This window comes from Narcine bancroftii, chromosome 2 (genome assembly GCF_036971445.1).
Source record: "Narcine bancroftii isolate sNarBan1 chromosome 2, sNarBan1.hap1, whole genome shotgun sequence".
Classification (NCBI taxonomy): Eukaryota; Metazoa; Chordata; class Chondrichthyes; order Torpediniformes; family Narcinidae; genus Narcine; species Narcine bancroftii.
Genome location: NC_091470.1, coordinates 158,817,827 through 158,842,859, shown reverse-complemented (window position 1 = coordinate 158,842,859; position 25,033 = coordinate 158,817,827). Strand labels below are relative to the sequence as shown.

The 25,033-nt window shown below is 41.4% G+C and overlaps 1 protein-coding gene and 1 long non-coding RNA gene across 2 annotated transcripts in view; one reads left to right on the top strand and one right to left on the bottom strand.

Annotated features, from left to right (window-relative positions):
- The first annotated feature begins 4,810 nt into the window (after positions 1 to 4,810).
- Positions 4,811 to 24,878, top strand: LOC138754524 (uncharacterized). The gene is made up of 2 exons (XR_011351809.1): positions 4,811 to 5,056; positions 24,639 to 24,878. It is a non-coding gene; the product is annotated as an uncharacterized lncRNA (long non-coding RNA).
- spen (spen family transcriptional repressor) overlaps positions 9,475 to 25,033 on the bottom strand; it is an 83,395-nt gene continuing 67,836 nt past the window's right edge. Inside the window, exons 11-15 of the mRNA XM_069918903.1 lie at positions 15,392 to 24,061; positions 12,245 to 12,625; positions 11,711 to 11,905; positions 11,442 to 11,600; positions 9,475 to 10,819 (exon numbers count right to left, since the gene is read on the bottom strand). Of these exons, the coding sequence (XP_069775004.1) occupies positions 10,688 to 10,819; positions 11,442 to 11,600; positions 11,711 to 11,905; positions 12,245 to 12,625; positions 15,392 to 24,061 (9,537 nt within the window). The 3' untranslated portion in view covers positions 9,475 to 10,687. The remainder of the gene's footprint in view (positions 10,820 to 11,441; positions 11,601 to 11,710; positions 11,906 to 12,244; positions 12,626 to 15,391; positions 24,062 to 25,033) is intronic.

Sequence of the window (25,033 nt, the reverse complement as noted above, 5' to 3'; positions counted from 1 at the left end):
GAAGGACAAAAGACTGACACTGGGCAGGGGCTTATGCCAGTTTTATGGCAGCAAAATTTTAAGGCGCAATAGAACTAAATTTACAAAGTTCTTTTCTCTACGATTCCCACCTTTGGTGCATTAATGCAACTATCTTGCAGGTGTTGAGTCCTGGAAATAGATTGGGAGTACCATGGTGGGGAAGGAGTTGGACTAGTGGATTGTGAGCTCTCACAATTGAATTGCCCTTTGGTTTTATTGACAGATAAATTCTGAGCCTCTAAAATTCAGCACCCTCTATAGTTTAGATCCTTGCCTGTTTGCACAATGTCTGAATGACTGAAATCACAGTGTGTGCATTGTCTTCAATTCATTCATGGGCTTTGTGCAGACAACCCCAGCTACAGAGCATTCTTTGTAGCAAAATAATTCCAGAGTGGCTCCAGCTGTGGTATGGAGGTGAAATAGGAAAACATACTAACAACTCAAATTAAGCTTAAAAAGTTGGACGAAGTAGCAGAAATTCTGCTGGGATATTTCCAATGAAACTACTTTATTGCAAATTGAAGGATTTCACTTTTCAGAAAATTTTACGCACTGTTCACTAATAGACACTATTTAATAGTAAGTAAATCCATGTAACAATATGGCCCTTCTATCCATACATCCCTGTACAAAATTTAATGTAGCAAGCAGGCTGTGTTACATACCAAAATCTAGAACAGAGTAATAAACTGGCTTAAAATTAGCCAGGAATTCTTCAGCCCAAGTCTATTTCTTAGCAACTTTCAAATCTTAATTTTTTACAAACTTTTGAAACAAATGTACATAGTCTTCATATACAATGATGAAATGTATTAATTTTTGTGATTCTATCTGAATATTAATCAACAAGTCCATAAACTAAGTATTTTGCATTTCATAGTGTACTGACATCTTGTCAGGTTTTCTTTCACGAGCATATAAAGTCCTTTGGTACCTCAGAAGAATGCCCAATCTTTACACAAAGAGGCACATTAGTTGGGGAGCAATTTGGTTTCGGTGACTGGGTATTAGTATTAAGCCTGATCCTGTCCTCACATGACTTTTGATAAATCTGACTTGCCCGACAATTCTTTGAAGTTATGATGGTACAAACGCAAGCTTCGTTGATTTTTCCAATAAACGTGGATAATTCCTCGAAGATGAGCTTTGTAGCCTCTTTGGTCAATCACTTCTTTTTTTTCAGTTGTGTAGACTGATACAACATTGTTGGAGTTATACAAGTACAGCTATATTCTTTTTTGACTTACGAATTTTTTTAAAAACTGGAACGGAACCCCCATCGTAAGTTGAGGAGCACCTGTACATAAGCTCTTCTGTCAGTTTAGAAGACAAAAAGGAATAGCTGTGTTAAAACTGATTTTTAAGTGGAATTGCTGAAGTCATACAAGGCCAGATCTGTCAGGGGGTAATTTTACAAAAAATTGGGAGTTCTTTTAAAGAGGCACCATGTCCTCAGGGAAAGTGTCCTTGCTTAAAATTGTGAGACTACAAAGGTATTCCAACCGCACTCACAGTGTTCTACAGCATACATTCTCAACTTTTTTTTTGTGGCTTTGGCCCCCTTGGGACTCTACTCAAAAAGTTTGTGGGGCCTCTTCCCTATGAAGCAGTGAAGGTTAGTTGGTTTCTTTCGTACTTCTCTCCTACTAGCTACATTTAAAAAAATTTTGATTTCAGTCTGTGGCCCCCTGAATGGCTGCACACACACACATAAAAATCTCTCATATGTACACACACATATCTATATATAAATCTCTCATATATCTATATAAAGAAACAAACTGTTTACATTAAAAATGTACCTACAGCTTTTCTTTCATTGTTAAACTTAAATGGTGCTTTAATATCCTCTTGGGAAGATTGTTCACTTAAGTTCTCTCTGATGATAACATGAATTTACGTTATTTTGTTTTGAAACAGTATTCAAGGAGGATGAAAACCATCTACTCAAGAAACTCTCTTGCAAGAAAAGTCCAGGTGCAATTTTTTTCCCTCAAATTGTTATTCATTAGTCACAATGTTGATAGATGGGACCAGCAAAGTTGATATCTATGTTTAGACTCTAGTCATTTTAGTAGGATTAGGAATGCACATAGTCTTTACAAGGGACAAGGCAAAGGAAGACAGGCATAAGATTGCACAACTGAAGATATCAGTGGCTGTGATCCCACACTCCTACACATAGCCACACTTTGAGCTGATCCCAAGGCAAGAACTTGTCAAAGCAAACAAGATCTTCATCACCTAAAATGAGGATCTGAGAGCATTTAGGGATTTTAGGTATAATACCCAACACTAGGAGAACACAATATTTCTGAATACAAAATGTCAAACCCTAAATAGAACATGGAACAGTACAGCACAGGAGCAAGGCCTTTCAGTCCACAATGTCTGCACCAAACATGATGCCAAATTAAACTAAATCTCTGTTGATTGCAAATTATATTCCTTGCAAATAATAAATCAATCTAAATTCATACATTTACTGCATAGATTGCCAAGAGCAAGCACTACAGAACGGACAAATATTTGCAACCTACCCATAAACTCTTGGCAAGCACCAGTCAGGAAGTTCAGGATTTCAACAATTAGACATCAATTTCAACATGACACTTGCATAGGCATGCACTTCTCGGTAAAGTATTCTTAATTTAAAATTTAAGGTGTTCTTAAAAACAATCTTGTAAAGAAATTAATGTTCACAGCATTTCACATCTATTACTGGTTGAAAGAGTGATCACCTAATGGCTGAATTGGATTTGCCCACATGGAATCACATTAAAAGTTCAAGTCCAAATCTAAATATACTGGAGTTACTGGAAGGAGTTGGGAATCACTAGAGATCTGAAGACAAAAAAAAAAGCAATGACATCCCCCCAAAAGAGAAGTGAATATATAAACAGCTATCTAATAATCTGCATCTCTCAAAATTAATTTGACTTTGTCTCACATTGGGCATTTATTTTCCAAACATTGTCTTCCTTTACAACGTTTGGATTACTGCCCCATAAATGACAGATAACACCCACTGCATTGCTCCACTTGACTTTTTTTCCCTCAAAAGATTTGCTTCCTGAAAAAAATTGGGGATTATGATAGACAACTTCAAGATGAACACAAAGAGAATTTCAGATGTGCTGTATCACGTAGGAAGTTGGAGGAACATTCTTTTATTGAATTTAGCATGTTTAATCGCATAATGAGGCTAACACATTGTGTTGGCAGCAGCGAGAACAACTCAGTGGTTAGATCTGTGGTCTTGTAAACCAGGGGTCACGGATTTGTTCCTCGCTGGGGTCTCCTTTCTGTGAGGGGCGCTTGACAAAGTGGCAACTCTCCGTCTTCCTTCCGGTAAACAAAGTTAAATAATTTTGTGTATGTTATATTCTAAATGTAGTATTACATGACAATAATGGAATCTTTACCTTTAGTTCAACTGACCTAAAAATGTTTTGCATTTGATTTTTGTTTGTGTCAGTGTCCAACAATATTCGGGCAGCATTGACGGAATCCAGTTACCGCTTTTCCATGGTCGTGATGTCCTGGTGAAAGATCAGAAGGGAGGAAGCCCAAGTGCGAATGCAGAAAATGAATTTTCAATGACACGTTGCATTTCATGGTTTTGAAGAAACTTAAAATATGACAGGAAATTACACAAAGATAAGTTATACTTAAAAAACAGTACATTTAAGATGATTTTTGTGATCAGCAGCCCAAACATAAATACTCCCAAGTGTTCAAGAAACAAAATCTTTGCTGTCTAGTGGAATTATTCATGATCCTTTTGAATAACAGAGCTGGATTCTATCTCATTTTTCTTACTTCTTCAATCTATTTTGTGCATATGATTTACTCTAACTATTCAATAGTCACTCGTTGTTTCTCATCAATTTTCAAACCTTTAAACTCGACTGAAAAATAATACCTTGGCCAAAATATACAAGTCCCAAGAATAAGCACCTACTCCATGGGAACAGCAGGCTATATTAGTAGCCGATGAACCTTTTTATGGTAGGTCAAACAAGAGGAGGAAAGCAGTCTCCATGGAATTGGATAAGACCAAAGAAGACATCCGCAGCATTGAAAAAGTTCTGGCTTACATTTCAGATGGCCAAAAAAAAAAATCATCTTCTGGGAAATTTCAATGTTCAAAATAATAAAGGCACATTCCTCTGAAGGAGTGTGATTGACAAGGAGAGAGAAAACCAAGCACCATCATCCTTCTGATAGAATATCTGGAGTAGTCTTTGTCGTAATCCATTATGGTAAGAGACAAGCACACGACATTATGTCAAGACACATGATGCAAGCATTGGCACATTGAAACTTTTATCATCTGACATAAGATTGCAAGGATCTCTATATCACTGTCTCATGATAACACATGATTTACATATGTAAATCCACGGGGTTATTAACTCCATTTTATGATATATTTTTAAAGCCCCGTCTGGTTCAAGTCGGGTTTTATTTGTTACAAGTTTTTTTTTAAAGTAATATCTGGCCAGAATTTGAAACTATCTTTGGAAGGCTCAATAAACTTACTGTAGAGATCTATTCTCAACATCCATTAGTAAATGCAAATCTTGTAGCTTGTGCACTACCACAAAGTATGGAAGGAAGACACACACTCACACACGAGGAGTTGACGTCAAAGACTGATTTATTGCACTGGCAGCTCTGCTTACATTCTTTCCCTACTGCTGATGACAGGAGTGATGTCACAACAGCGCCGATCTCCAATTGGGCAGCGTTCCCGCTGTTGCTCATTGTTTCCTGCAGTGAAGGCAGTCACCTGGGATGAAGGTCATTGGCTCCTGAGAGGTCTGCGCAGTCACGGTGTTCATTGGCTATTTTGTGTGCCAGGTCACAACCCAGTAAGCAGGCCGCCATATGACCACCATCCCTCGCCCCCACCGAACTGACGATTGGAGCAATGTTCACCACTTTCGGTGGCCCACCTCTGTGTCACTGGGGCCATGTGAAGACCGGTTATCTAATGTCCAGGTGTGCTGGTTTGAGGCAGTCAATAGTGAGTCTCTTCCTTATTCTCAACATCCAGCACACATCAAGCTGTTGTGTCCGATTACTTTACATGTCCCCTCATACGGCTGTTGTAGAGGTGTTCAATGTGCCCCCTCCTAACAAAAATGTACTCATAGGTTGCTAAGTCTTCCGGGATGTAGGTTTTGGCCTGCCTGTGCGGCAGAGGCTGCAGAGGTGCTAGAGTGCCCAGTTTTTCCTTCAACTTAGCCAATGAGGCCATGGGGCACTCTGGGTTCTTGGCGGCAGTCAAAAACTCCCCCAGTATCACCAATGGTGCACTGTAGACCATCTCAGCCGCTGAGGCATTGAAGTCCTTTTTCGGTGTGGTGAAGATCTGCAGGAGGACCCAGGGTAACTCTTCTGCCTAATTCGGCCCCTTGATCCAAGCCATCAAGGCCGCCTTTAGCTGCTCCACCAACCCATTGACCTGAGGGTGGTAAGTCGTGATATGGTGGAGCTCTGTTCCCAGCAACTTTGCCAGCGCTGCCCAGAGTCCCAAAGTGAACTGTGTACCTCTATCAGAGGTCATATGCTCCGGAATCTGAACCTTGACACCCAGGTGTTAACCAGTGCCCTTCTGCAGGTCTCGGTGGTTGTATTGGCCAGCGGGACTGCCTCCAGCTACCTCATGGAGTGGTCACTCGTAGATGTCAATATGGATATGGCTGAACCGACGTCATGCTGGCTCAAAAGTCGGGGGTGTGTGCCAGACAAACCTGACCATCTTTTTAACATTAGTCCTGATGGCTAGGGGACGAGGTTGTGCACTGTGTTGAAGACCTGATGCCTCCACGCTTCCGGCACATTGGGGCTTCTATTTGCCAGGTCCAATGGTGACATCCTCTAGCCTGAGTCTGGAAACTGTTCTGTATGCCAGATCTCAGGGTCCTCCTGCTGTGCCCTGGCTAGTACTGAATAGTCTATTCCCTGGGACTGGACCTGGATGGACTCTATTGCGGTGCAGGACAGTGTGCCAGCCACTGTCAAAATTTAGTCTTAACTTGGGATGTTTTGTTCTCCATGGTGAATTCAGACATGTACCAGAGATGTCGCTGCTGACTGGCCGACCTTGGGTCAGACACTTTGTGGAAGGCAAACATTATTGGTTTATGGTCCTTGAAGACCCTGAATTGCCCACCTTCCAAAAAATACCTGAGGTGCCTGACTGCTAGGCGCAACGCCAATAGCTCTTGGTCAAAGGCACAGTATTTGAGTTCGGTTGGCCAAAAGTGCCTGCTAAAGAAGGCCAGGGGCTGCCATTGCCCTTCAATGAATTGCTCCAGTATGCCTCCTACTGCTGTGCTGGAGGTGTCTACTGTGGGTGCAGTTGGCGCCTCTAGTCTGAGGTGTACCACTGGCATTGGCCAGTGCATCTTTGGCCTTCAGGAATGCCTCCAAGGCATCATTGTCCCAGATAGTGTCTTTACCCTTCTGCGCCATGAGAGCGAAAAGGGGGTACATGATGCGAGGCGCTGCTGGTATGAATTCTTGCAACCCCTTCACTGTGCAGAGCTTGGCGAACCACCAAACTGCCTCTACCTTTTTGGCCAGGGGTTTCACTCTGTGCCTGTTAATTCGATGCCCCAGAAAGTCTATCATTTCCAACCTGAACTGGCACTTAGCAAGGTTTATAATTAATCTGAATTCTTGCTGCCGGGCCCACAGTTGCCTCAGGTGGGCCATGTTCTTGCGGCTAGTGATGAGAATATTGTCCAAATAGATGAATGTTGAATGGGAGATCTCAGCCCACTGCATCCATCAGCCTCTGGAAGGTCAGGGCTGCGTTCTTAAGTCCAAAGGGCATTCTTAGAAATTCAAAGAGTCCTAAAGGGGCAATGATAGCAGATGTCATTAGATGGACCAGGATCTGATGATAGCTCCTGAAGAGGTCGACTTTTGAAAATACCCATGCCCCTTGTAAGTTAGCGGTAAAGTCCTGGATGTGGGGTACGGGGTACCTGTCAGATGTGGTCACTTCGGTACCATGTGCAGGGGGACTAACGCCGCACTATCCCCAACACTTCCATTTTTTTCAACTCTCCCTTGGTGAGGGTGAGCTTTTCGGGGGGGGGGGGAGGGGGTGCGTTCAGGCATGGAGCAGGGGGCTCCCTTGATGAGAATGTGGTGCCTTACCCCGTGCTTTGGCTGAGTGGTGGAAAACTGCAATGCCATGATTGAAGGAAACTCCACTAGAATCCGCATAAATGGGTTGTTGGATAGAATTATGGAGTCAAGGTAGGTAACTTGGCTTCCCCCACGGGCATGGTTTAAAAAGTCCTAGCATGCACCAATCACGGCTTTTTAAACTCTACCAGCAGGTAGTGGGTTCATAGGATTCTTCTCCCAGGAATGGATGCACCAAAGTTGCAATTGTAGATGTCCACATGAATTGATTACTGCCGAATTGGAGGGAACAGTGCGGGTACCGAACGTTCAAATGGTGGTGCTGTTCACCGCCCTCAGAGCCTTCCTGACACACGTGGAGGAGGCTGTCTCATTGGCAGATCTCCACAGCCATTAATGACAGTTGATCATGACATTTCCCTGAAACGTGCAGGGTGGGCAGCATTGATGGGCCTCTGCACCCCATAGTAGCAATACTGTTGGGTCGGGGATCCACTTGCTTCTGTTTGCTGTGGCCTTGTTGCCAGATGTGTGTGGGGCCTAGCAACCTGCTCCTCCGAGGTGCCGTTTTCTTTCTTTGCTCTCCAGAGCATGTCCGCCCGGGCTGTGACTTTCCTGGGATCGCTGAGGTCCTCATCAGCGAGCAAGTCGGGCAGCTGCTCCAGCAAATTTGCTCAAAGAGCAGGCAAAACCTGTGCCCATCAGCAAGGGCGAGCATCCCGCTCATGAGGGCAGATGAGGTCCTGAACCCCAAACTTGTTCATATGCAACAATCGGGCTGCGCGTTTGTGCCATGAGTGTGGGTTAATAGCTTCTTGATGGCATCGTATTTGCCTTGCTCCGGAAGCTGCCATAGGAAGTCGATGACCCTTGCTGCTCTCTCCTGGTTGAGCGAGCTCACTACATAGTGGTGACATGTGTCATCGGTGTTGATCTGTCAGAGGTCTGGGCCTCAGCCTATTCGAACCACATGTGTGGCTGCAACGCCCAGAAAGTTGGCAGCTTCAACAAAACCACATGAAGAGTTGCTTGATCTGTCATCTTTGGGTCCAACTGATGGTTGGACCTGCCGTGGTCACCCACGTAGCAAAGTGTGGAAGGAAGACACACATACACACACACACATACACGAGAATTCAAAATCAAAGACTGATTTATTGCACTGGCAGCTCTCCTTATATTCTCTCCCCGCTGCTGAGTGACGTCATGGCAGAGCTGACCTCTGATTGGGCAGTGTTCCCACCGTTGCTCGTTGTTCCCTGCTGTGCAGGCGGTCACCTGGGACGAAGGTCGTTGGCCCTCGTGGGATCTGCGTGGTCACTGCGTTCATTGGCCTTTTTGCGTGCTGGGTTCTGACCAAAGTTAGCGTGCTGCTACAATCCCTCATTTATGGCTAGAACTAGTAACTGCATGATAAACAAAATTGTATACCGTACAAGAGATCTTTGTGTCTCTGGAATGTAATACGCCTAACAATACTGTACCTGTCTGGGAAATACATCCAGGTCCAAACACCAAGTGTGTAAACTGTGCAATCAAAACTATAGCATAATTTTTATCTGAGCAAAGATAAAATATATTTCTGAAGCCTATACACTCATCCATACTATTACCAGAAATACTGTTCAGAAAGTTTTAACTTTCTCAGAAATGAAACCCGCTCAAGCTTTAAGAATGAAACCATTTAAAATTATGACATCAAAACTGGAGAAGATCATACAACATCTCATTTTAACAATGACTTCAATTTAAGATATAAATTTTTGATGCTCAAGCAGACTTCAAAATTTAAATAACTTTCTTTTGGGTTTTTTTGTAAAATCCAAGAGACTGAAATTACAGGGTGTGTGACAATAACTTGACATATTAGAGACAACAGTTTAGCTGGAAAACTCCAATAATGTGATCGCTCCTTTCTTTAAAACACAAAAGGAAATATATTCTGAAATATTCCTAAACAACCTCTGACAAGAAGGGGAAAGAGTTAAAATCAGAAAATAAACATGAAAATAAGTTCTGCTTTCAGTAGTTGCTCCTCGATCATCAGCAGGAAAGTTATATAAACCACATCAAGGAGCTGTGTCAGCATTAACATTCATGACTGGACTATGCCTTCAAATTATTTGAGGATTCTGTGGTCACAGGATAGGCCCAACAGGTGCAGTTGCCATGATCTTATGTGGTGATACAGGCTGAAACAGACATTGTGATGTAAAACCCTGCAAGCCATCTTGAAGATTATCTACTCATCAAAACAGTTCGGAGAGAAGAGTGCTAAGATTTTATAATGTGCTAAGATTTTTATTCTGTGTATCAAAATTATAAGTGCCTTCAACAATACCATGAAAGAATTGTTTTGAGTTTTACAAATATTTACAGCACTGTGTAACACGGTTCAAGTCTGGGGTTGGGATTTCCTTTCTTTTTTTTTTACACAAGTTAATCAGATCAGACCAAAGCACAGAATTCCAAAAGTACTATGTACAAACGCCATTAAAAAGTACAAGGAAACTGCTTGCTGTCGGTAGGTAGTTACAGCATTCGTGGCTGGCTCAGACAGCGCAGCCCCCATTTTCTCAGGAGTACCAGTCCCCTTGTGTCCCCCCTCCTATATTGGTTAGGAAAAGGGGTCTTGTTTATTCAGTACCAGTTTTTGCTGCATATTGGAGACCACTTTTCACCACATTGGCTTAAATCTGACTTGGATCGCTCCAAAAAAAAACAAAAAAAAAAGGGATTTAAAAAAAACAAAGGACTGTGGAAAGAATTTATAAATTAATGAGATTGAACGGATGTCCTGACAAGCATAAAATACACTCACATCTTGAAGGGCAGCGTTAAGGAGCAGTGAAGCGCACTTAAGAATGAATGAAAGTACAAAGTCCGCATATGAAAATAAGATTTCTCTGAAAATGCATTTTGGCACAGGTAAAATTGTATGTTTTTCATCTCAGCAAAGTTTGAATTCATGGTTCCAAAGATTCAGCGTTTCCCACCAGCGTTATTTCCCTTTTCGGCTAAAACTGTCCATCTTTCTTTTAGTAATCGGTCCATTTGATTCCTTCTCAAAGAAAGGAGATTTACAAAAGGATAAAAGTTGATCATTATAATTGATGGTGGGGTTGAAAAGCATCCCAAATCTAGCCCTGCTGAAATAGGTAGGGATTCATTCTTAAGGTCCTGCCTTCAGGTCCATGAGCGGGGTCCAGGATGCTACCATGATAAGATCCATAACAATCTACTGCCATAGAGTCACCAAGTCACTAATATAGTGCAATGGTAATCCCAATTCACATAACAGGAATCGCCGAGAGTGCAGGATTACATAGAAGGGTTTCCATTCTGCCACTGGAGCCCACCAGTTCGCCCAGGACTGGAAACATTGTAAACACGTAGCTGCCCATTGTCCAAGTCGGGCCTTGCTAGGAAGAACATTGGCAGTTGGCAGTGTAACGGAGTCCAAGATTTTAAAAAAAGAGAGCACACCAAATGCTCACACTGAAGCGATGACAATCATCAAATGGGGGGATATGTTGGAGATGCTGGCAAGCAAATCTGGGGCGAGGCGGGATAGATGACTTTCAGAGAATTCACAGGGTGGGAAGATTTGAAGAACATATGCAGGCTGTAAAAAGAGAAAAAGTAAAATGAATAGATGTGGTTTTCAAAGCATCACTAGATTACCTGAAGAAAAAAAAACCTATATATATATATAGAGGTTACTTTTAAAATACACCAATCTAATTCTCCAAGAATCATTCTGATATGCAAAAAGGACCAGTAGTAAGATTTAATTTTATTAGATTGAACGGGAGGAAAAAAATTAGCTTCATTCAAGCTAATGAAGTCCTTTAAGCATCAATATTAAATGTTTATAAACTGATCAGGTTCCTCTTTTCAAATTAGGAATCAGGAAGAAAAATACACCACATTCAACAGGCAAGCAGACAGAAACAGTTTCATGAGAGATGAAAGATTGCCTTACATTTCTGCTACCAATCCTCATCCTGTAGGACATGCTATTATTTATATCACGCTACAAAGTGCAATTAACTATTTCCAAATTCCTGTCATACTATTTAGTTGCATTCCAGGGTTCATTTGCTTTTCTGGGACAGCACACTATTGCCAATTATTGCAATAAAACAAATTCATGATTACAACACTAAGGTCTCCAACCCACCATACGTATTTGGCATTCCCTCAGATGGCAAAAATCACAAATGGATTTTAGTTCAATAACACACCTGATTCGAGCCAGGATTTGGTACATTGATGATTCCAGCAGCTTGTTTGAGCTGTAGATAGCTGATAAAACCAGCCTTCAGTGACTCGGTCTGACTCACTACATCCTCCTGATCACGGCCACAAGGTAATGCCAATAATAAGCAGTAATCAGTTTCCACCTAGCAAACAAAGTTCGTGAATTAATTTTGGAATAACTAATCAAATGGAGTCTCAAAACAATCTGATAGGTCATTTAAACATCCCAATAAAGCATTTTAAAGTCACTTACTGTCATTCTGCGTGCCACGCCTTCCAGCTGTGTTGCCTCCAGCCGCATACGCTGAGCAATTCTGAGAGGAGGTCCACCCTCAGATGCTGGAAGTGATCGATGAGCCAGCACATTGTTGCCAGACACAAAATGTAGTTGTACTGCAGCTGTGTCATTCTTAAGAGCTAGCAGACCCTGCCACACAATTGGGTATTTCTAAAGAAATAAATGTTTTAAAATGTAAATCACACTCATCAATCTTTTAATCTTATTGCATTTCAACATTATTCAGTCAACCCTCTAAAAATGCAATTTCCCAAAAAGCAAATTATTCCTCAAATTTTAGTGAGAAATGATTAAAAGGCAGTAAGAAACAAAGTAGAGAAGAGGCAAAGTAACATTAGACATGGATAAATGAACAATAGTGATTATGATGTAACATTGGTAAAACCAACCAACTCTAATAAATACTTTGTAATCTTGGGTTTATTTAAATTTAAACTCTCACATTATGCAAATCCAAGATGGGGTTGTCTTAAATACAATGATGCTTACAGTTAGAAGCTGCACCATGTCCACAGGTCTTTGTGGGCCTGATGATGCCTGAGGTTCTTGCTTTCCAGTAGTTTGATGTTCTGGCCTGGCTATCACTGGTGATGGGGCTGCTCCCGGTGTTGAAGATTGCGTGGAAATAAATGATGGCTGTTTTGGGGTTAGTGTTTGGTGAGGCGAGGACAGTTCATGTTTGATTGGCAAAGATACTCCAGTTGGAGAAGGATAGGAAGTTGGATTAGCTTCTGGTTGAACTCGCTCTCTCTGCAGATGCTGCAAGTGAGGTGAGTGCAGTTCCACCTGCCCCGACAGTCTGTTATCCTGGGATATTTGTGGAGTTTTACTTCTTTGTCCAGGATGGACGTGTTCCCCTTCCGAAATACCCTAAAAAGGAATAGACAGTTATTCAAACGTAAAACTAAAAATATTTTTGCACTCTTTCACTTCAATTGTTTTATTAATGCATTGAAATCACAGAAAAAATGCTTAAGAATTAGTCCACATCTTCAAAAGTCTGGTCTAAATTGTTAGCTGGAAATCATCTTTTAAGTCTTGTTTTTAATGCTGAGAATTAGCAATAATTCCACAATATTTTAGAAAATATGATCCAAAGCTTTTTATTTGCACAATGATATGATTTGACACATTATGTAGAACTACAACCATAACTTTAATAGATAATCCCATAAACAGCTTCTATTATTGGATAATATCATTTTGGATGATCCTAGACTGTGCTGATTGCCTTTGGAAAAGTTTCAATTGATGATGTGATTAGTGGTGTGAAGAGAATGGAAGAGATCTAATTGACATAGATTTGGGCTTTACAAGGGCACCAAAAGGTTTAGGAGATTTTCTTACAGAACTGTTCCTACATATCTATTTGTAGGTGGAACAGAAAAGAATTGAACAAGTGGTACACTGTTAAAATAGATTTCTGGATGGGACATTGTAGTTTAAAGTTCAGATATATTGTCAGATTCATTGGAGCGACTTCATCCCTAACATCGAAGTACTCGAGATGGCAGAGGCCGACAGCATCGAATCCACACCTCCAGAATGGAGGACCATCGCCTTCCCAAGATCGTGTTATATGGCGAGCTCTCCACTGGCCACCGTGACAGAGGTGCACCAAAGAAGAGGTACAAGGACTGCCTAAAGAAATCTCTTGGTGCCTGCCCCATTGACCACCGCCAGTGGGCTGATCTCGCCTCCAACTGTGCATCTTGGCGCCTCACAGTTCGGCGGGCAGCAACCTCCTTGGAAGAAGTCCGCAGAGCCCACCTCACTGACAAAAGACAAAGGAGGAAAAACCCAACACCAACCAACCAATTTTCCCTCGCAACCGCTGCAACCGTGCCTGCCTGTCCCGCATCGGACTTGTCAGCCACAAACGAGCCTGCAGCTGACGTGGACATTACCCCTCCATAAATCTTCGTCCGCGAAGCCAAGCCAAAGAAGAATATTGTCAGAGTATATACATCATATACAATTTCCTGTGGGGCAGGCAGAACCCCTTCCCATTGGCAGTGCAAAAAGCTGTATTCAAGAAGATACATATATAAAAGAGAGAAATGTAAACAAAAAGAAATGTGAACAAACTGACCATAACAATGTGCAAAGTAAGAGTCCTGAAATGATCGAGTTTTCTGCAACTGTTCGTGAACCTGGTGGTATAAATCTTGTGGCACTTTACCTCTTTCCCGATGTCAGCAGTGAGAACACATGGAACAGTGCAGCACAAAAACAGTCCCTTTGGCCTACATGTCTGTGCCAAGCAGGATGTCTAAATCAAACTAAAATTCTGCTACTTACTCTTGTTAATTATCCCCCCATAATCATGTGTCTCTCCAGAAGCCTCTTAAATGCTACCATTGTATTTGCTTCCATCATTATTCCTGCAGCCTGTTCCAGACACACACCAATGTATAAAATATTTGCCAGTAAACCCCCACCCCACCTTAGATCATCCAGTGTATGGCATTTTAACCCTGGGAAAAGATTTTGCCTGTCCACTCTATCAAGGCCCTTCATGATTTTATAAACCTTCTCAAGGGCTATTAGAAATGGAGAAATTGCCAACAACATCCACATCCTGAAAAATTAATTTTAAAAAAATTGAATGACAGAGGTGGGGTTGAGTCCATGCAAAATGTTTTCTGTTATACAAGAGACCATATTTAGATTTAGAAGCAAATAATGGTCTAAGGATAGATGTCTGTAGAACTTCAGATGTAATGGTGCGAGTTACAGGATAGTGCAGAGAATGAAGAAAAGTGGTAAATGGTAGAAAAAGACTTCTAGAGACTATTGGAATTTTACTCTCCAAAGCCAATAATGTTTTGAAAAGATCTAATAAAGACATTTAAATTATGAATGCCAAAAAGAATCTGCTGGAGGAGCTCAGTGGGTCAAACGGCATTAGTATTTCAAGCCAAATCCTTTTTTTCAGACTCTATGTACAGGAGTCTTTGGACCCTGACAAAAGATTTCTGTTTGAAAAGTCGTCCATTCTCTTCCTCCCACTAATCCTGCTTGACCCACTGAGTTCATCTAGCAGATTGTGTTTAGGTTCAGATTTTAACTCAAAATTATGACGTTTTGAGAGAGCAAAAAGGAAACATTATTCAGAAACAGAAGACTGAGAAACCATGAGAGACCTATTTAAGGAAAGTGGTAAAAGTCTCAGAGTTGAAGAGGTTTATTTTATTTTTGATACTGCAAGTCTCGTGATTTAGAAATCCTTGCCCAAAATGATTGTGGAACTCCACTGAAACTAAAATTGAAAAGACAACAAAATTGCAGGGCAGAAACAAATCAGAATTGCTCATTCAAGAACTGGCACATGCCAAAATGTTCTGGATTTTACAATTCTGAAATCATAAAAATTTAACTAAGCTTGGAATTCATGTAGGTTCCAGAAATTGACATATATAGCAAAGTCCAAAAGGTTGGCCGACTTCATAATTTGTTTATGGGATACAATGACCATCAGAATTGATTAACACAGTCTTGAGCACTACTGATCTCAGGAATATATTTCACAAACTGCATTGTATTCCCTCACCAATACAGTATCATATATATCAATAATTCCAAAACAGAATTGCTTATGGGGAAGAAGGATTGGAGAAAAAACGTTGTACACACCTGAGGAGTCATACTGTGTGATGGTAGGTTTATTCCACCAAACTGAGGGTGACTGAGGTGAGAAGGATGGAAATTCCTAAGATCTGGATAAACACGTGGATAGTCATGGAAGGAACTAGGAACCTGATGCATGAGCTGAACGCCATGGGGGACCATGACAGACTGAGACATGGGCAATCCAGGAGGGACATTGATCAATCGAGCTTCACTGTGAGGTGACTTTGCCATTTTCACTTCAGATGTTTTAGGCGCCTCTTTTGTTGGCTGAGGAGTTTTACTAGCTGGCGGAGTTTTAACTGATCCTTCTGGGGTCCTAGCTTGTCTGGATTCATTGTGGACGTCACCAACTGCTGTCAGAGGTGGATACATCATCCGAACGTCACGCAGCAGCATCTCCTGGGGTACGTTATATTGGTCCAATCGTAAACCTCCAGGATGAATTCTGTAGTCTGGCTGCATCACAAGTACATCAGTCTGTAGGGGACCTGACCCTCTTCTAATCCCATGATAATGGAGTAATTCTTCATCAGGTTGATGCTGATTGGATATCTGAGGCATACACAAGTCCCTGATAACTGTTGACTGTGGTGTGTTTGATCGTTGGGAACGAAGTTCCATCTGAGATTGGAGGACAGCTCTGGGTGAGGGGTGATGAGTCTCAGGTCTTATGCCATATGGGATACCTGGTACTGAAGGGGCATTCATCCTTACTTCGCCCTGAGAAAGGTGTCCTAAGGAGACTACCTGTGTCTGTGTCACACTGTGAGGGGGCATAATAACTGACTGCTCTGGCAAATGGACATTAGGAACAAACTGTGCCATTGTGAGGCCAGCATTCAGAACCACATTTGCATTTATAGACTGAGAAGCAGATGATGTGCTACTAGGCTGGCAAACTTTAGGAAATGAAGAAGGAGAATGAACAGATGTGTGTGGGGAATGGGGTTCCTGTTTAATGGAAACTGGCAGAGATAAAGCACGTTCTGTTGGTGTGCCACGCCCAGAACTGATGTGGTTAGTGTCTGACTGCATCTTACTTGGCATAGCAGCATGGTGAGTACTGATTCCTGGGCTCAGTGTTGACTGCTGAGAAACTTTGACAGGTTCAATCTTGGGGACGACTTGTTCTCCACCTTTTTTGTTAGCGGTTATAATGTTTGGCAGAAGATTGTAGACAATCTTCACTGCTGCTGGTTGGGAATGGATAGCAGATTCAGATTTGTCAAAAATCTGATGCTCCTGTTTAATACTTGAAATCACAGGTGGTGTGCTGTATGGCTGAGTGCCACCATGTCCAGCAAGTATGCTTGAGGAATGAGTGCCAATCACATTGCTATAGCCTGTTGGTGTTTGTGACCCTTTTGTCACAGGTTGAGATTGTGAAACTGGCTCCTGTTTGGCTTGTGACTTAGACACAGATTGCTGGAATTCTATGTCTACTGCACTAGCTGGTGGAATCTGGCTGATTGGAGCACTTATCCTTTGAGGACCCTCTGTCTTCTGGCCTGAGTAACTCAGTACCACAACTCCCTCAGATGTATTTACTCTCAGCCCTGGACTTGATCCCTGATTTAACTGCATATTATCCACTGGCCTTGACTCATCTGCAATGAATGGCATTGTTCCAATCTTGTACCTGCTGTTTTCAGTCAAGTTCGATCTATATTTCTGTTTTGTCAGAGGTATATTTGTGAGGCTGGGTGACTGAGACAGAAGGTTGACAGGGCCTCTGTTGTTCATTGAGACTTTTGCCATTTCCTCTTGATCCAAACTTGGTGGAATTCTGCTTATTACAGAAGTAAGTTTAGGTGAGATCAAAGAACCAACATGTTTTTCTTTCTCATTAAAGGTCGGTACCTCTACCAATTGTTGCCCTGAAGTAGTGCTTGGTGGAACTGTAGGTTTCTCATCCAAGACCAGTTTGTTGATTTCAGATGAAGAAAAAGCTTCTTCTGTCCGAACTGAAGTCAGTGGTTCATTTATTGCTGTAGTTACAAATGTTGTAGGGACTCCTGTGGCTGACACATATTTTGGCTCCATGAGAATTTTCCGCAACGTACTGGAGTTTGTGTCAAGGTCAGAAGCTTTTGTATCTGGGGGAGGTGCAGCTGGAGGGGGCGTGGAACAAGAACGGGATGCCTCATGTCTTGATATCCAATCTGACACAGCCCCAGAACTAACATGTGTGGCTGCCAAAATAGGTGCTGGAGTTACTGAAATCTTTGTAGTAGTGGTGGCTGGGAGTGCACCGCTAACTACTCTTGACGTGCTTTGCTTAGGTTGAGCCTCCGGTGGATGGTCATTGAGTTGTTTTATTTTAAAATATGGAGGACTTTTGTTATTTTCATTACCAGAAGAATGGTGTGGATCCTGAGGTGAAATAGCTTCAGTTGCTGACTCCTTGTGTGGTACAGTGACTTTCATTTCATCAGGTTTACACTCTTCTAATCTAGCCAGGTCGTCAATATCACTCTTGGGAACACAAAGTGGTTCCACTACAGTTCTTTTTGTAGATTTTTCTCCAATGGCTTCTGTTGTAACAGAACTTTGCTTAATGTCAGTAGAAATAGGCACGGGCTCAGGTTCAGAGTTGTTGCCATCTACTGGTTCTCCTTTCCTGCCAGTGCTTCCCCGCCGATTGCGTCTTGATAGTCTAGGTTTAGAGCGCCCTCTTCGACTTGGAGTTCGTGGGACTTCAATGGGTTCGGGTTTTGGAACGTTCTCTGTTTTCTGGGAGATATTTTCAGACTGCTGGAGGCACGCGTCAGGATCTTTTGCCTCAGCTAAAGTAGTTAATAAAGCAGATTTAGAAACAGAACCAATTGAAACTGCCGACTGATCGTCCATAGTTGATGTTTTAGAAGCCAAACTGTCTGAAGACATAACTGGAGAAACAACACTGACTGTTCCCATGGGAGTTTCAGAAACCACATTCTCAGAGGTCGGAGCTTTGGAAATCACACTCTCCACTGAGGCAGGAGCTTTAGATATCACACTTTCCACAGAGATGGATGCTTTAGATATCACACTTTCCACAGAGACAGATGCTTTAGATATTACACTTTCCACAGATACAGATGCTTTAGATATCACACTTTCCACAGAGACAGATGCTTTAGATATCACACTCTCTTCTGTAATGGTGCCTTTAGATAACATGTTCTCCTCTGAGACAGGAACTTTAGAAATCACAGTTTCTAATGAAGCTGAAGCATTAGAAATTACACTGTCAACTACTACTACAGAAGCTTCAGTCACTACACTATTTGTTGAGGTAGAAACTTTAGAAACCATGCTCGCTTTTGAAGAGGGAACTTCAGAAACTATTCTTTCCACTGAGGAGGGAACTTCTGTAGTCATAGTATCTGCTGATGCTGGAGATTTAGAAACGGAAAGGCCTGAGGGTGAGGCTTTAGAAATGCTACGAGCTGAAGATGGGACTTTTGATATCAAACGACTTGAAGCTTGTGCTTTTGCTAACAACCGGCCTGAGGCACCACTAACATTGTTAGACTCCAATATATTTACAATTGCCTGATCAGTTTCAGGCTGTAATGTATCTGGGGGCGTAGGGAGTACCATCTGATCTTCAGAGATGCTTGCCTCAGTTTGTTCAGCAGAATATCTTGGAGCAGATGAGAAGTTGTCAGGTTCTGCAGATTCATCTGCAATAATGGAATCAATGGCAGCTGCGAGTTCAGTTTCACTAGCCTGATGAGCAGGCTTTTCTACTTCTTCCTCTGGTCTGACATCGGGATCATTTGTAGTCTCTTTGTAAGGATGTACAGTTGGGATTTCTGTCAATTTTGCAATGTTCTCCACTGCTCTTTCAAGTTCTATCTGTTTAGCCCGTTGCACAGCTTCTGGTGAACACTCAATTTTTGGGGTTTCTTTTCCTGGTGATTTTGGTGGTTCTGAAAATGGATCAGTTGCCTCTTCTTTAATTAGCTTGGGTGACTGATTTTCATTTTTCACAGGGTCTTTTTTCACTGTCCCAGTCACCTCTACATCTCCTTTAACAACTTTTAACTCTTCAGTATTAAGTCTTATTTCCAAATTGCGTAGACACATTTTGTCTTCATTGGCCTTTGAATTCCTTCCTCTTCCACATTTTGACTTTGAGCTTTTTTCCAAAGCTCTTTTATCCACAAATTCAACAGGTATTTTATCTGAAGAACATTTGTCTAATACAACATCATTTTTATCCGTTTTTTGGTCACTTAGCATCTCATTTTCATCTGGCAAGGTTTTGACAATGTTTTCATTTGAACTTTGTTCAGACAAGGGCTCTGCAACATCATCTCTATGGTCAACACAAATCTCAGATGTTCTTGATTCTGATTTAATGCCTTTCTTTCCTATGTGGCTGCTAAAAGCAGCTGAAGCAGGTGAAGAATGACTCTGTGCAGCTTTCTGTGATCTTGGTGATTTCCATCCTTCTACAGGTTTGGTGCTTTCAACAGTCTCTTTAGCTTCTGTTTCTTCAACTTCTTGTTTTACTTGGTCAACTTTAAAACATGGGATTTCTTCTCCTAGTCTACGTCGGGATTTTGGAGGCCTTCCCCGTCGTGGTGGAGTTTGTACATTTGATGGTTCATGAATTTCTTTATCACCTCTTTTCCTGGTTGATCGTAATGTATCAGCCAAGTCTTTTGTTAGATTTGGGCCATCGTCAATTGTTGCATAAACCGATCGCACATTCCTACGTCTTGTTCTACCTAAAGGCAAGCTTGGCTCCACAACTTCAGCCTCTGTGACACAACTCGGAGACTTTGCTGTGTTTTTTGAGACCCTGTCTATCTCCGATTTCTGCTCCTGAAGTTTCTGAGTGTCAACACGGGGTGATGATGACCTCTTCAGCTTTTCTCGGTCTATCCTCTCACTTTTTCTAGTGACAGGTTTTTCTGGGATGGTTGCCATGACTGTCTGTAGTGAAGTTTTTGTTCTTTTGGTTTGAGAAGACCTTTTCTCTTTTACACCTACAGAAGGTTCTGCATCTACTTCATGATCTGAAATCTGTGACTGTATTTCCACATGTTCTTCTTGCTGGTTGACATCCAACTGAACAGTGTTGGAAGGATTTTTATCTCCTCTGTGGTCATCTAATGCAACTTCTTTTTTGTTAATTTTGGAGGAATCTGCAACAAGCTCTTGCACTTCAGTTTCCGGATTTGTGCAGTTTTCTTGCAAGTCTGTCCCTCCTGGAGTTGGTGGTTTAGTATTCAAGTAAGAGGGGTGTTCTCCAACTGATATCTCCTTCACAGTAGCTATGTCATCTGAAGTAACATTTGCATCTAACTGCTTGTTTACATTAGGTTCTACTTCTTCACAAGGGCTCACACTAACAACAACAGGTTTAAGGACATCCGTTGAAGAGGAAAATTCTGCATGATTCTCCCCCGAGCTGGAAGTTACATTTTCTTCGCTCACTACTTTACTCTGAACAACTTCTTGTGGTTCAAGGGAAACTACCTGGGGAGCAATTGATGTTGGTAATGTCTGTGGTATAAGAGTTCTAAAAAGAGGGATGGCATTCTTAACCTCCGATTCAGGGAGAGATTCTAGTGTTTTAGGCTGAACTTCTTTTTCAATTTCACGTCTCTCAAGTTCCTTTGGTTTCAGATCCTTTTCCTTTTCCTTTTGTTGCATCCGTGTCAATTCAACAAACCGACTGTGAAATAAGACTACAGGTTCTTGTATTAAATCTAGGGTGTTATTTGAACCATCTAAAGATCCTTGCCTTCCAAATAATTTACCAGAAATTACATCCAAATCATCATCTTTTCTCTCAAGGTGCTGTAGGCGCTTTGAATCCTGTTCAAAAATTGAACTATGCAGGAAACGAGAAGCAAATAGTTCTTGCCTTTCCTGCTCATCTTCTTTATGGTCTTCTTTCTTTTCGTCTATTTTACCTTCAGAATCTGTTCTAATTTTTTTCTTTTTCATGTACCATGAAGGGATTGGCCTTGGCGCTGATTCTACCTTTTCTTTATCTTTATCTTTCCTAAAGTTGGCAAACCTTGAATCTCGATCCAGAAATGACCAATTTTCTTCTCGGGATGAAGACAAAGACTTTGCCCTTTCAAGTAAAGCCTTAGTATCAGGGGTAATTGTCTTATCAAGAGCAAAGGAGTAGAATTTATTTCTTTCTAGAGAACTTGATAACTTTAAGTCTGACATTCTATCCTCCCTATTTCGTAGAAACAAAGGTAATCTTGAACTTTCAAAAGAAGTTGAAGCTTTTGGTGAATGAGATTTATGTTCATTATCCTCATCAGAATCACTCGGTACTTCACCTGGTTCTAGCTCACGCACAGAACGCTTGCGAATCCCATCTCGTTTTATAATGCTGCAAGGAAAGCTAACATCAGGTCTATTTGCATCTAGTTTTAAATGTGCTTCCCATCGAGGTGTCTCCTCTTCAGAGTTCTGAGATGTTATTTTAATTCTTGACAAGTCCAATATTTGTTCTCGCTTACTTGATTCATTAGCATTGCATTTTAAAGATTCTTCTCTAACGGGAACCTGAATGGTGGAGTCTAATTTGGGAGAAACTTTAGGTTCTTTTGGGAGCAACGTCTGATGTGGAGAGTCAGAGTTATCATCTTCATCCTGATAGGACAGAATATGTCGAAATCCAGGAGAAAGAGGAGTTTTTTCAGAATCCTCGCTTTGCTGACGAGAACTCCTGTAATTTCTCTCTCGTTTCATGCTAATTTCAAAATCAAACTGGTCAGTTTTTCTCCGCTTAACTGGGGGAGAGTCATCTGTGACATCCTGTGGTGGCTTCCCCACTTCATGGACCAAACTTCTTCTCTCAAATTCGTCTGCATTTTCTTTTCTGGGGCTGTTGAATTTTTCAGATTTTGCCATCTCCATTTCTTGCTGTTGCTTAAGCCTGCGGTTCTGCTCCATTTGTTTCCTGTAACTCTGAGTGTAATCAATATCAATACCAAGCTTCTCCTCTGCATCAGTGGTCTGCAATTTATCATGGGTGGATTTGTGATCATTTGTGTCTTCTATGCCACTATATTTTCTCTTCTGTTCTTCTCTTTTAATATCCCCTTCTCCAGACATCTCATTAAGATGTGGAGGGAGTTGATGAAGAATTCCCTTAATCTGAGTTTTTGGTGTGTTTAATTTCTTCAATCCAATTTCTTGAACATCCACCAATTCTTCAGATGCCTCATTTAAACGAGGCTGAATATCCACACTGGGTCGCAAACCAAACCCAACAGAAACAGTGGCAGAGTCCTGCCCTTCTCTAGGGCTGAATGCTGGAAGCAATTTTTCTTGCTTAATTTTTCTGTGTTCTCGTTTGAATGATTCTTTCCGCACTGGTCTTCGGTCCAAGTCTCCTTCTTTACCCACTTCTCTCCAGGGAGCCAGCTCAGGTTGTTTTTTTAAGCCTAGGCGTAGTTCCTCTTCCTCTTGACTGCTTCGTTTAACCTCTAACTTCTGCCTGTCTGTTCTTAAAGTTGGATCTGCAAAACGTCTCTTCCTAGCTTCCAGTTTGTCGATATCCATTGCATTTGGTGTATCAGTGCACAGTTCGGGTTTAAGGTTCTTTTTGTGCTTAACTTTCGCATCATTATCCACAATTTCAATTTGGCTGGCAAGCAGTTTCTCTTTTAACAATTTTGGCCTAGTAGGCTCCAATTTTGACAGCTCTGTTTTTGTCTGATCAAGTCGTGTTAATTGTACTTTATTTTGTTCTACAGGAGGAGACTTGACAATATCATTCTCTGGTTTTCCTCTACATTTCTCCAACATCAAGGGTTCAATCACTTTTGTTTCTCTCTCCTTCACACGAGTTAACACTACACACGGAATTAAATCCAAACGATTTTTTGAAGCCCCATCTTTCTCTGCTTTTTCTTTCCCTTGTTTTATTTTACCCTTTTGCCCATCAAGATTCAGATCCCTATCTACTTCCTGATCTGTTTCAGAAGATGGGGAACTTGGAGTTGGAGGTTTCACCTTGCGTAGTTTGAGCTTCTCAGTCTTCTCCTTCTTATCTGTTTTCTCTATTTCAGATTTCTCAATCTTTTTGGCTCTTTCCAATTTCTCAACCTTTTCTTTTCTTTGAGTTCGTTTATCGACTCTTTCAGGTTCAAACAGTCGATCTTTTTCTTTTTCATTTTTATCATAACGATCTGGTCGGATTTTGTCAGGCTTATCCACTTTATCATATCGAGGAGGAGATAGTGAGCTACAACTACCACTACGATCTGAAGACCGACTATATATTCGACGTTCAGACTCCACGCCGTCACTCTGATGCCTCTCAGATTGTGTTGGTGATGCACTGCAACTCTGGGCTCTTCTCGAATGTGTTGGGCTTTGGCTTCGTTCACAAGTTCGCCTTTCATGATCTCGTTCTCTGTCAGATTCATAACGTTCTCTCTCTCTCTCCCTTTCTCGCTGTCTGTAGCTATATTCCCTTATGTCCTGTTCGTAGGGATCTCTGTAGTCACGATATTCTCGTGGATCTTCGTAAAAGCGAGGATCATAATAGTCACCCTGGTAGGGATCCCACTCAGCATAAAAATCTCTACTTCTTGCACGATAATCTCTACGTGGGTCTTCAGGGAATACGGCAGTTGGGCCCCTAACTGCCTCAAAGTATGCTCGATCTGTAGGATATTCATGATATGATCCTCTCCGATCCTCCCTGTTAATTATAGAAATGAACATCAATTCAAATCTCAAAATTTTAAACATATCTGTTGCAGTATAAAAATAATTTTCTACCAAAATAATATGTTCCAGTTTTGATCTTGGTTTCATTAGCTACTTGCTCTCAAATGGAAACCTGTACACAATTTTTTCCCCAAACTTCTGCCGATAGGTGTACACTTGGTGATTGCCCAGTATGAAGATTTCTGCTATTGAAGTTTTCTACCTCATCACCTTGAAATCGGTTTTATTTTGCCAATTGTTACAAGTATAATGTCTGCCTGGAAGCCTACCTTCTTGTACATAAGCCTGCAAACTGAATGTTTGATTCTGAATTCTTCTGTTTAAGTTAATTTGTCACAAAATATCTTATTCGGTGAGAAGGATGTTAATTTCACTAAGGGTACATCTCTCAACAGAAGTCTGTGAGGAAAATATATCATCTACAGTGCTAACTTTGTGCAGTTTGCAACTTCTCCCTATGATCATGTGGGATTCCTCAGGGACCTCCGAGTTCCTTGCATATCCCAAAAATGTAAGTGACCATTCTAAATTATCTGTATTGCAGATGGAAGGCAGGAGAATCACATCATACTTAATGGGAATGCGAGAGAGAATATTTATAAGGAAAGAAATGGAATGGGACTGATGGAATTGCACTGAAACCCGGCACCAATCGATGGGTCAAATGCCTTCTTCTATATCATATGGAAATGAATGAAAAAGAATATTGAAGGGCAGCATTGGTTGGTGGGGATATTTGCTCAAGAACTGGTGGGGAAATAAAGCAAGGATTTCGTCTGATTTATCCCATGTAGCAGAGGCAGTAAAAAAAAAGATAATCTTTTTAATTTGGGAAAAGCAAAGAGGCTCAATGGTGACGTTTTAAGACTGTTTATTAATCAAAAAACATATGGGACCCTACCTATTTACATCGGAACGTTTCATGTACATAACAAGCAT